The sequence below is a fragment of the Anomaloglossus baeobatrachus genome, chromosome 7 (genome assembly GCF_048569485.1).
Source record: "Anomaloglossus baeobatrachus isolate aAnoBae1 chromosome 7, aAnoBae1.hap1, whole genome shotgun sequence".
Classification (NCBI taxonomy): Eukaryota; Metazoa; Chordata; class Amphibia; order Anura; family Aromobatidae; genus Anomaloglossus; species Anomaloglossus baeobatrachus.
Genome location: NC_134359.1, coordinates 50,375,604 through 50,388,319, shown reverse-complemented (window position 1 = coordinate 50,388,319; position 12,716 = coordinate 50,375,604). Strand labels below are relative to the sequence as shown.

At 42.9% G+C, this 12,716-nt stretch overlaps 1 protein-coding gene across 4 annotated transcripts in view; it reads right to left on the bottom strand.

The window, feature by feature from the left end:
* Nucleotides 1-411: 411 nt before the first annotated feature.
* CSRNP3 (cysteine and serine rich nuclear protein 3) overlaps nt 412-12,716 on the bottom strand; it is a 186,970-nt gene continuing 174,665 nt past the window's right edge. For all 4 annotated transcript variants that reach the window (XM_075318849.1, XM_075318848.1, XM_075318846.1 and 1 more), the window contains 2 exons: nt 4,511-4,807; nt 412-2,302 (listed from right to left, as the gene is read on the bottom strand). In XM_075318849.1, coding sequence (XP_075174964.1) covers nt 1,250-2,302; nt 4,511-4,807 — 1,350 coding nt within the window. In that variant the 3' untranslated portion in view covers nt 412-1,249. The remainder of the gene's footprint in view (nt 2,303-4,510; nt 4,808-12,716) is intronic.

The window sequence follows — 12,716 nt, the reverse complement described above, 5'->3', positions numbered from 1 at the left end:
TTGCACTCCTATAATTGCATTTTTTAATTGACCAATAGTTATTTAAAAAGCATGGTTATTTTTATAATTTCATGTTATAATTGGAGGTATTGAAGCTAAGTGGATGTAATTTTAGTAAAAGTGTGCACGTAGTATAATTCATTATATAGCAGTAGCAAAACAAAACCTTTCCCTACGAGGGGGAAATTGGGAAGAAAAAAAAAAAAAAAATGGAGGCTACATTTGCCATATTTTAAAGAAGTTTCACAGAACTTTTCTATTAATGACTCAATTGATTGGAGTCAATAGGAGAGAGCTGCAGTACCAGTCTTGGCCACAACACAACATGTGGCGCTGTGCTCGCTTCGATCCACCAGGATTTTGGGAATACAGGGAGCTAGGATCGCACCAGTAGAGCTTAAGTCATCAATATTAAAATCGCAGTAAACCACTTTAATGTTTGACCCATGCGGCGTAGTATATTGTTCTTCAGAAGTCACCCAGGTACAGCAATTTTACAGCATTAATCATTTAAAGAAAACAATATTTCCAGGATTGTCTGACGGCTATTCATCTTGTCCATATTAACCCTGACGAGTCATACCCTAGAATCCCAATTATTTTTAGGGTACAATATATTGCAAATCTCTTAACCATCCTCTTCTTGGTTAAAACATGTCCATATAAATAGCAAAATGGAGTGGCCACAACCTATAATCATACATAGAAATTTCATAAATAAATCACAACTATATTTTTTTTTTATCACAAAAATCACAAAGTATGTTCTTTTAATGTTAATCTAGGCTCGGAGTTTAAATACTCATCATGGGCTTTGTATAGCTGGACCTCCCCAAAAACAAAAACCCAAATAATTATGGTGATTATGGGATTTAAAGTCCAACCACAACCACCAACCACCAAGGGGCAGTATCCCTCAGGTTAAAGAATCCGATCAATCTTGCACTGACCCGTTAAATATACAAATATTGGATCTCGTTGACCTTTACGATAGAAGGCCTCCATTGAAATATATTATGGTTAACATATTTAAATTAACATTTCCTAATTAACAAAAATGTTTAAATACTTTTACGCATTGGTAAACAGTGTTGTTGTGCAGTGCCATGGTCATGATGACGTAAAAAGTGAACCTTAAATTAGGACTTAGAAGAAAAAAAAAAAAAAAAGTAGTATGTTCATCTCTACATGGTCTATGGTTAAAAACAGGTTTTTCAATCACAATGAATGATTTGTCAGGTATGCCCCATTAAACTGGTACCGTCTCCACCACCGGAGCCTTCATGCAATCCTCATGTAGTTTGCTGGTCTCAGATATGGTGTTTTCATTCAGAAGTTCCGGTACATGGTGGCCACCACCGTTTAAGTTTGATACATATCCATCAGTTGAGGAACTTTTTAGATATGACCGAAACCCTACCGGAGGGAGACTTGACCGATGTTCTGCATACAAAGTATTGCAGTGACCATTGTTGTCATTTTCTGCGGTGGCGCAGCAGACGATCACCGATGGACTGGTTACGGGGTAATTAGAATTGGTGTAGCCTTCACCGGATTGCCTTGAATAGTCCACAAACTGCTCAGGTCTCATGTTGTAAGGCACCAAATTTGCAGCCCCATTTTTAACAGTCTCTACTTCCGAATAACCTTCGGTCATTTGATTCATGGCACAGGAATTATGGTTATCTATTTGGTAATACATTGGTGAGGTGTTGGCGTAATATTGAGAATTTTTTATATGGTTATCATGCATTGAATTGGTTTCTGAATAGCAGAGAACGGAAGGTACAGACAGATTGTCTTCATGGGATACTTCATTAAAGTCATCAGATTTGTCACCATCGTCGTCTTCTTCCTCCTCATCATCATCGTCGTCATCACCTTCTTCTTCATCGTCATCATCCGAATCGCTTTGAGCTAAACTTTGCGTGCTAGAGTCAGTTACTCCACTACAGTAGCTGCTCCCATCATCTTCTTCCTCTTCCCCACTGCAGTCCAGGTGCTCCGAATTCTGAAAGTGCATCATTGCAGATTGCGGATTGGTTTCAATTTCAAAATTCTCCGCGATAGAATATTCTACAGGATGGCCGGTCTGGACCATAGAGCTGGCAATTGAGCCGACGTCACCACCATGGCAGCCATTTGCCGCAGACACCTGCTGCTCACGGTTTTTCTCCAACTCTAGTTTCATGATTGTGTGCAAAAAATGTGTCCGTACACGGATAGGGTTAAATTCGATTCGCCCCGCTGTATTGCTGCATCCTTCTTTGGAGCATCCACAAGGAAACGACATACGATCCACCTTTTAAAGAAACAAAAACAAAATTAAAATAAAACCAAACCCTTTATTCTCTTCACATCCAATCACTATTTTGCAAGTCTCATTGCTCATGCAGATTGGCCTAACAATGTCGTAGTCAGCAAGCCCCCTTCACACACAGCGCTAAAAGGATTTTCCAACACGGGAGACACACTCCTGTGCAGAGACTCAACCTCTAACTAATTATTGGTTTGAGGTGGAAAGGTTGGTTCACTTCTGACTGATGCATCTACATACCGGGGCGATGGAACTTGCTCCTGTAGGGATATCGCCTCTACGAACGGTTGAAAGTACTTCGCCTTTATGAGATAGCGCTCCGATGTTTCCTGTGTGTTATAAACTTACTATTGAGCCCACACACTACTCCATGTCCACAGCTCATGCAGGAGCTGAGGACCTCAAAGCGATATTCTGATTGATGAGTAAAGGTCTCAGGACTTTTATATTGCCACAGTTACACTTTAACTTTGACCCATGGCGGTATTTGGTTACCATCCGCTTCCATAACTCACATTTACTCATCGCTTTACGGTGCTGCATAGTAGTTCATGTTGCTGCTGCCAACTCTGTGGCTCTGTAGCCAGAAACGATGAGCCTTGTTCTTAATCCTGGCATAAAGTTAATGCTTTTGGAAACCGAAAAAACCCCTTAAGAAGTTGTCCACTACTTTTACATTGATGGCCTATCCTTAGCATAGGAAATCAATGTCTAATTGGCCGGGGTCAGACACCCGGTACCCACGCCTATCAGCTGTTTTCAGTTTTACCTGTGGAACCAGGCAGCCAGAAGTGCTCAGTTCTGGAGCTGCCCTGTTTTCTGATAGTAGCCGGGTACTGCATGTCCGCCTACTATTCAAATCAATAGGCAACGGATGTGTGGTACCCGGCTGCAGCCACTATCGGTTGAAGATGCAGCTCTGGAACTGAGCATTTCCAGCTGCCACTGACACTTAAAACAGCTGACCGGCGGGGGTGCCGGCTGACAACCAGACATTGATGACCTAATCCTTAGGATAGGTTATCAAACTTAAAGTGGTGGACAAGCTCTATAAAAGTAGAGTGCTCATCACTGGACAGGTAATGGCTAGTCTGGAGGAATGAGACAGGGCCAGTCTCGGGTGCCACAGAAATCAATGCTCCAGCATATTTGTAGTGCAGGGGCATTGTATGACTAATCCAAGTGAAATTGAGAGTGTCCAGATTTCAGGCACTAATCCTGGTGGTCTGCCATATTATTTATTAATATATTATGATTATTATAGCACACATCCCACTGCTTTCAAACTACAAAGGCTGAGAATATACAAATTTATTTTTTTTTTTGTCCACAAAAATGAAAGTTTCATTTATACACAATTTTTTTCCTCTCCAGACATGCCGACAATGAGTCCTTGTGTTTAAAAATGTTCATATAAACTAGCACAGATACTTTAGCTATCCATTTCGCATATGGACTAATTATGCGTTCATCTGATTAAGCCCAAACTATGCTGGACAGAATGAATTTGGGGCTCTAAGCTTTTGCATCCTCCGATCTTAACCTCAAATTTGAAACCTTCCCCTATAGATTGAGATTCTCTGTCGAGTTGATTGGAAACCCGTCTGGAGGAGGCTGGGTAACATAAGATGTTTTTGGGTAGAGAATGGACATCAGCAGATGAGTGAAATATAAATAAAGCTTAAAAAAAAAAATAAATAAAAAAAAAAAATAATAATTGCAATCTACATTTTTGGAGCATTTTTCAGTTCAATGAATATTAGGCATTTGTATGACCAATTGGTACAAATCATGTAATTGACATTCTATGACATTATTGTTCATTGAAGGCAATATCTTTAGACGGGTGCAGAATTTTTTCTTTTAAAAGGAAGATGGATATTGGTTGATAATATTTAGACTTTTTACCCCATAACGTTTTGGGAATTTAAGATTGTTGGAATTTGGTACCAAGTAGATCGAAACAATCGATCTCCACCTGATATAAACTCGAATACTCAATAGTTTTATACCAGAGATGGCTTTGCTTTCTTATTAAAGCCATGTTATTGGAAGTAGCATTTAAAATATGACTTTTCCGAATTGTTTTTTACTAGTTTAGAAAAAAACAAAAAACAAAAAAAAACACAACAACAAACAAGTGTAATAATTCTAAACAACGACATCTAGAAGGATTCCTGTCTGGCAGCTCACCTGACATTTTATGCCCGCAAGGCTGCAAGTGCACGTTTCTGGATCACAAAATATTCTGCAGTCACAGCCGCAATCTTCTCTAGACAGACGGATGGCTCGCAGCTCGTGTTTTTCTTCCACATCGATCTTCTTCACCCCAGACGAACGCAACAAGGCCCTCCGCTTCTTTGTTGGCAGGGGTTGTAGAAAGAAATACTCGTCTACTTCAGTGTTATCCAAGTCAATGTCATCATCTGAAATATCATCTAGGGTGAGAATATTGGCTTCTTCAGACTCGATTGTGCCATTTTTAGTTATCTGAAAAAAGAGAATGGAAATGCTGAGTGGGAAAAATATTTCGAAGCCAGCGCTGTGTTCATTGACCTGTAATGTCCTAATAGAAATTACTGGGCCGAAACGAAAAAAAAAAACAGAAATGGCACAGACCAAATTGAAACATTTTTTTGTTGTTATAGTACAGTCTATATGTGTTGTCCTTTTGTATTACAAACCGCATATGGAGCAAGGTTAGCCTATGTGTTTGCATATTTGAGGTTTTGGTGTGTAAGGGGTCTATACTGTGTTATGTTTGATCGAGAATGGTTTGATATTTTTTGCGACCACTAGAGGGCCATAGTCAGTAACTGCTTCCCTAGTACTTTCTGGGTAGAAAGGGGTTAACTGCAGGGAGGAGTATAGTGAATAAAAAGGCAAGTACTCAGGAAGTGAGAGAGTGCCCATTAAGGAGAAAGGAATAAGTAACTGCGTCTGCAAGAGACGCCACAGGCAAGGAGCCCATTAACCACAATTTGTCTGGACCTTCGGGTCAGAGTTGGACCCCGGACACGCAGGGTAGTAGCGTGGAGAGGACTGGTTGCAATTGCGTCTTTACGAGTGGGTTAAATTTGTGCGGTGTGAGTGACGTCAGTTTTCCTGGAAAGATACCTGAAAAATCCCCCCAAAAGACAGGTGGTTAGTGTCACCCTAAAGAGACGGTGAATACCCAATGTGAGAGCAGAGGAGTGTTGTTGTAATAGGACCCTTCACTGGCGAAAGCTAAACTGTGGGTGGGATGAAGTGTGCTAGAAGGACTTTTTGAATCTGCTAACGTACAATGACATCCTTAGAGGAGATGGCCGGTTTAGAGATCTTCAAAAAGACTCAAGTACCAGGGAAGCAGTCGGCCTGCAAAATGTACACAGTAACCGTTGCGATTGGAAACCCCTCCAGGGGACAGGGTTGTGCCCGCATACTGCGTGATAAAGATCCATGTTTGATACTACCAAGTAATGTACCGGTGATAAAAATAATATTGTAAATGTCCATGTCATTGAGTCAACATGTGAATAGACTAAAGGTGGCTTTACACACTACGCTACGCTTTACACGCTACGAGATCGCTAAAGCGATCTCGTTGAGGGTCACGGAATTTGTGACTCATATCCGGCCGCTTTAGCGATCTTGTTGTGTGTGACTCCTATGAACGATTTTGAATAGTCGCAAAAACGTTCAAAAATTGCTCATCGGTGACATGCCCCCCCTCTTCCCAATTATCGTTGCTGCTGCAGTAACGATGTTGTTTGTCGTCCCTGAGGCAGCACACATCGCTATGTGTGACGCCGCTCGAACGACAAACATCACCTTACCTCCGTCCACCGGAAAAGGAGGAAGGAAGGAGGTGGGCGGCATGTTCTGGCCGCTCATCTCCTCCCCTCCTTTTCTATTGGGCGGCGGTTCAGTGACGCTGCTGTGACGCTGAACAAACCGCCCCCTCAGAAAGGAGGCGGTTCGCCGGTCGCAGCGACGTCGCTGCACAGGTATGTGCGTGTGACGCTGCCGTAGCGATAATGTTCGCTGCGGCAGCAATCACCACATATCGGCTGTACGACGGGGGCGGGTGTTATGACACTCGACATCGCTAGCATCGGCTAGCAATGTCGCAGCGTGTAAAGCCCGCTTTACATTGTTTTATTACACTGGAGAGGTGACTGGGGCACATGGTGTTCACATTGGGCTGCGCTGCAGCCAAGAAGCCTCTGCTGCGACTACTATAATGGTCCCCGTCTGCCCCTCCAACATGTGGGGGGGGAGGAGGGGCGATTATATAAAAAAAATAAATAAAATTGCATAATGGGCTTGAATGGTCCAGTTTCAAAACTGTATTAATACATTTAGTAGTACCTTCTGCTCCCATTTGATATGCAAAGGAACCCAAAAAGGCAATTATGTCAACAATCTGCAGGAGGTGAGACCCACAAAGTCCAGCACTCATGTGAATTCAGCTTAAGATTAGGCTCAGACAACCATAGGACATAATCTGACTACGGACCATGACCTCCGGATTTGCTGCTGGTCTCCTGACCTGGACTCAGATTCCTGTGCATAAGTGATGCTGATGAGGCGAGACATAGCGTTGTATACTCTGACCAGGTTTCACAGACCTCTGAATTCAGGCTTTAAGTAAGTGTTCAATTTAACACTTTACCGTCGCAAGTGGCATCTCCTACCCTGTGCAATCTAGTCTGGTGCTTTTGGCCTCAACCAGGTGTGATGTGACTCGGGGTGGTAGCCATGGGCGATGTAGTTGTCTCTTACGCTCTGGCATGTTACATGAATTTGGGGGGGTCCTGGCTAGGTGTGTGGACTTGAACTTTGGGGGCATTATTTCGACTGACCAAAACAAGATGATAGAAAGTTCAGTGAATGAGACTACCATTACAAAAAAAACTCTTCACTTAGTAAGAAGTATGTACAGTAGGTAGCGAGTGCATAACTTCATGAATATTTCTTTTACACCACAACAATCTGTTACTTGTGGGGGGTGTTGAAGTAGAAAGATTGTGCTTGGAGAAGTATAATTTAGTTAGTGAAAATCCTGTCCTCAACCGACAGTTTCGTATGTTCATCCTCTTCAAAGGAAATACTGTGGCAATATGGAAGAACCTTAGCTCCTCCACTTCCGATGCTTTGTGAACGCCTGCCTGGGCACTCTCAGTCTCACATACTGTTCCATCCTGGCCCATTACCTCTCCAAGTTATACATTTTGGGGCCATACTGCTAGGCATCCTGCTGGAGGACTCGTCTCCTCTCATGTGACTTTATCCTTCGCACAATCCTTACTCTCTCTCGCTGTATTCAGGATCACACCATCTTCTACCTTGGTCTCCTCTCAGTTCAGGGACACCCATGTCATGCGGTTCTGCTCTCTACTCAGACCTTAGGGCTCAGCGTGCAGTAGTGAAAAACCAATCTGACTCCCTAACAGGAAACAGTCACTGTTCCCTCACTCTAGCTCCTCTTACTCTAGGCTAGTCCCAAATATTAACTCCAAGTTACCTGGTTATCAAAAAAAAAACACCCACCACATTTCAACATTACTAATGCATTTCACAATTTACATTACACTGGTTTCTTCAACGAAGGAACATTGGCTATGTCCAATGTCCTATGGAGAACTGTTACAGGATTTAGGATTGTTTAGCTTGCAAAAGGGAAGACAAAGGACACCCAATAGCGGTCTACAAATATCTTAAAGGCTGTCACACTGTAGAGGGATTAGTTTTTATTCTCATTTTCACAAGGAAAGACTAAAAGCAAATGGGATGAAACTGATGGGGAGGAGACCCAGATTAGGTATTAGAAAAAAAACTTTTTGACAGAGAGAGTGATCAACGAGTGGAACAGGCTGCCGCGAGAGGTGGTGAGTTCTCCCTCAATGGAAGTCTTTAAAAAGAGGTTGGACGGACATCTGTCTGGGGTGATTTCGTGAATCCTGCTTTGAGCAGGGGGTTGGGACTAGATGACCCAGGAGGTTCATTCCAACTTTAATATTCTTTGATTCCATCTTCTCACACAGGCTACTGCATTTTACATATTGTCACATCAAAGAGATGCAATGTGCAGTGACCTCCGAGGCCTGTTCATGCCTGGAAATCCAGGCATAGAGTGAACAGCTTGGGCGATGCAGTTTTGGAGGACCAAATGGCAGGCAGTGAGCAGTTGAGGGGCAGGACATGCGAGTGGTCCACTGGCGGACAGAGGCCGAAAAAGGCCCCCTGTGCAAGAACAGTATATGGGCCATTTTCAGTCCAATAACTCATCAATATTTACAATTCCACCTGTTTTGGAAGTAGAAATGGGCCTCTCGACCTCTTGGGACCCTGCATCAATCATATATCCACCCCTGGAGTGATCAAGTGAGCAGAAGTTTTTTTTTTTTTCTGCAAACTTTTTCTGGTCAGTTGATGGGTCAGCAAAAAGGCGGCTAGACGACTGCCATTGTGCTCCCGACCCCCCCCCAAAAAAAAAAATTAAATTAATGTAAAATTATATATATATATATATATATATATATATATATATATATATATATATATATATATATATATATATATATATATATATATATATATATATATATATATATATATATATATATATATATATATATATATAAATATTAAAGTATACACATATATACACACACACACACACACACACCACACAAAAATTAACACTTTTTTTGTGGGGCACTGTATGGTAACGAGTGTCTTAAAAGTTTAGGTGGCAGAAAGTTGGGTTGTAAAGTTTTGGTAACGTAACCTAGATGATGAAATGGGTTATCCAGCGAAGCTCACTTCCATTTCGGATAGCATTGCCAATAACATGATGACCCCGCACATGTGCCAAGATGCATACAGTATTGCTGCGGATTGTGCAGATCAGAGCAGGTGTGGGGTTGTGATGTCAGTGCTGTTCTCCTCCCATGTGGATGTGAGAGACACCAGAAAGTAAAAATCGGCTCAATGCACAATAATTGACCATACAATTCTTTAGAGTTCATGTCAATATTTAGCTCTAATATGATGCATATATATATATATTTTCTTACTTAAATTCCAGAATGCCATTGGAGGACCTCTCAGGAGCTGACACAAATTAATTATAATGAGGCTATTTGCATAGCAATAGCCTGATTATACTGCTGACTTCTGAGAAATACTACAATCGGAATCTTAATGCGTTTGCTGCAAATGCCGGATTTCCTCTCTGGTGGATACTGCAGACATGTTGCCTAATAAACATCGCCTCCTTCAATTTCAAGTATCTTGGATGTCACATTAGGGAATTTATGCTCCAAAATCAACATTGGAGTAATACATGCTGCTTAGCTTTGCAAAATCCATCTGTGGGCAACATCAGATTAATATATATTAGTAATAACATGAGAAGTAGGATATAACTCACATAAAAAGCACCATAACTTGCATTGTAGCACCTTGTATTTGCATAACTTGTTACACTACACATTGCCTGTATGGCATGTCATTTATATATCAGAAGTATTGCACCATCATAAATTAAATTTCATTGCAATTGTGAGGAGCTGGCCACGGACTAAAGACTATTTGACCAATGGACTTAGAACAGACTTTTTACCGTATGCAACACCGATTATGTCAATCTTACTGTTGTGTTTTATTAGAGACTGCTTGCTTATCAGTTCAAAAAAATACACAATTTGAAGAGGGAAGGAGTTGTAACAGTGTGTCATGCTAGCTAGCCTCCATGGACTCTAATGTAATAAGGCCTGCTGTAGCATGCATTGTCCTGCATCTGGTGGGCCGGTTGTGAGTTTTTAGTTCCTCTCTGCAGGAGGCTTCTCTAATACACAATCCTGCATATCAGGCCAGAGACTGGGCTTCTGGAAGCTTCATACTTTGAGCTTCACATAACAAAAGTCTAAGGGAGTGGGAATAATGAGCACTTTGGCCCAATCCAGGGAGCTGATCCCAGGAGAGGTAGAACAGTAAGCCACATATTTGGTCAGTGAGGTGGTTGGTGCTGTGAGGTGGATAGGTGAGTATCTGTTGCAGCAGCCAGGTCTTGGGTGCACATAAATGGACTATAGAGATGAGATTGGAGCTGGATACACATGCTACGATAGTGATTTCAATCATCTAGAGGAGCATAAGGACTATTGTTGCTGGCTGGAGATGGATACATGTGCTGTGCTTGTGGTATCCATCATCTAGAGGAGCATAGACTGACTACACACTATAGGGGTGGGAGATACAAAAGCTGTGGGCCAAAAGTTGGGAGACAGTGGGTATCATCTGCTATGGGGGCAGTGCAACTACTGGTCCCGGTTTGGGATCTCATGGACTGAGGACATTTCATTTTTACCATCTACCGTGTTTCCCCGAAAGTGGGACCCCCCCGAAAGTAAGACAGGTGGTGGTTACGGGGGGGGGGGGGTCCTTCAATGTAAGGCCTCCCCCGAATGTAAGGCAGGGTTGGGGGGCCGCTGTGAAATGTAAGGCCCTTACCTTTGGGCCGCCGCTGTCCCCCATTGGGTCCCCAGGCTCCAGAGTTGTCCTCAGGTGCAGCTGGGCGGGTCCAGCGCTCATGGGGTTAACTCGCTGTGTTAACCCCGCAATCCGCCCAGCTCAACAGCTCATTGGGCGCCCCTGCTCCCCACGTCACCGCCGGCCCCCGGCTCGAGCGCTGATTGGCCCAGCAGCTCGGGCTGTAATTGGCTGCCCCAGCCCCACGTCACCGCTGTTTCCCTGCTGATTGGCACAGCGTTCCCTGCAGCACAGGCCTTCCGCACCCACAGCCGCACCGCAGAGGAAAACATCCAGCATTTAAAAACCAAGTAGGGAAACATGTACTGTATAGGGTATGGGGCTGTGTGCAGTGGGATACGGCACTGTTATGGGGTGTGGGGCTGTGTGCAGTGGGATACAGCACTGTTATGGGGTATGGGGCTATGTGCAGTGGGATACGGCACTGTTATGGGGTATGGGGCTATGTGCAGTGGGATACGGCACTTATGGGGTATGGGGCTGTGTGCAGTGGGATACGGCACTGTTATGGGGTGTGGAGCTGTGTGCAGTGGGATACGGCACTGTTATGGGGTGTGGGGCTGTGTGCAGTGGGATACAGCACTGGTATGGGGTATGGGGCTGTGTGCAGTGGGATACGGCACTGTTATGGGGTATGGGGCTGTGTGCAGTGGGATACGGCACTGTTATGGGGCTATGTGCAGTGGGATACGGCACTTTTATGGGGTATGGGGCTATGTGCAGTGGGATACGGCACTGTTATGGGGTATGGGGCTAGAAATTGTCATTTTTTTTCGGCTAATGTAAGACCTCCCCCGAAAGTAAGACCGGGTGGGACTTTTTGGGGTAAAATTAATGTAAGACAGGGTCTTACTTTCGGGGAAACACGGTACCTAAGGCTGTGGACAAAAAAAAAAAAATAAAAAAAAAAAATATTTAACATTGTTAACCTGCCAATGTGATTAATTTAATGCAACCCACAACCTCAGATCTTTACAGTAATTTTGCCAATTTTCCTTATCTTCATCAATCTATCCTAAATGCAGCTGTATAGCTCATTTTTCCCCAGCAACTACGTGATGCCTCCACCCTGTGCCAGTCATTGTACTGGCACTTCATCCATTACAGAATAACACACTTATCACAAACCCACAAAGCTCTATTATGATACTACAGTGCTCTACATATCATCCCTCATCTCAGTCTACCACACTACCTTTCCTCTCTGTTCTAAGGATCTAAAACCAACATCCTCTAATACAAACCTCCCACTGCTATCCAAAACTTTTCTTGTGCTGCACCAGTTCTCTAGAATGCACTACATATGACAATCAGTTCACCCTTCCTGCACTTTCCTCACAATCTTATCTCAGCATCTGTTCTAATCTTATCAGTCAATAATTGGGAGCCCAGAGAACCTCCTCTTACCCCATATTGTATCCATGGCTCTTCTTTTGACTAACAAATCATTATGGCTTGATTATGCACAGCTGGCAACTAGAAAGAAGAGCTATGAATGGCTTCAGACAAGAGGCAGTTTTCAGGGCTCCTGTATATCTGCCACAGATAACTGACGGATCCTTCAAATTGATTTGCACTGGGGTAGTTGGTGTAATTTTTTTTATATAATTATATACACACACGTGTGTATGTATGTGTATGTGTGTGTGTGTGTGTGTGTGTGTGTGTGTGTGTGTGTGTGTGTGTGTGTGTGTGTGTGTGTGTGTGTGTGTGTGTGTGTGTATATATTATGTGTATATATCTAACAAACACATAGTAATGTATATTATATACACACACACACACACACACACACACACACACACACACACACATACATACATACATATATACACACACACACATACAGTGAAATTTG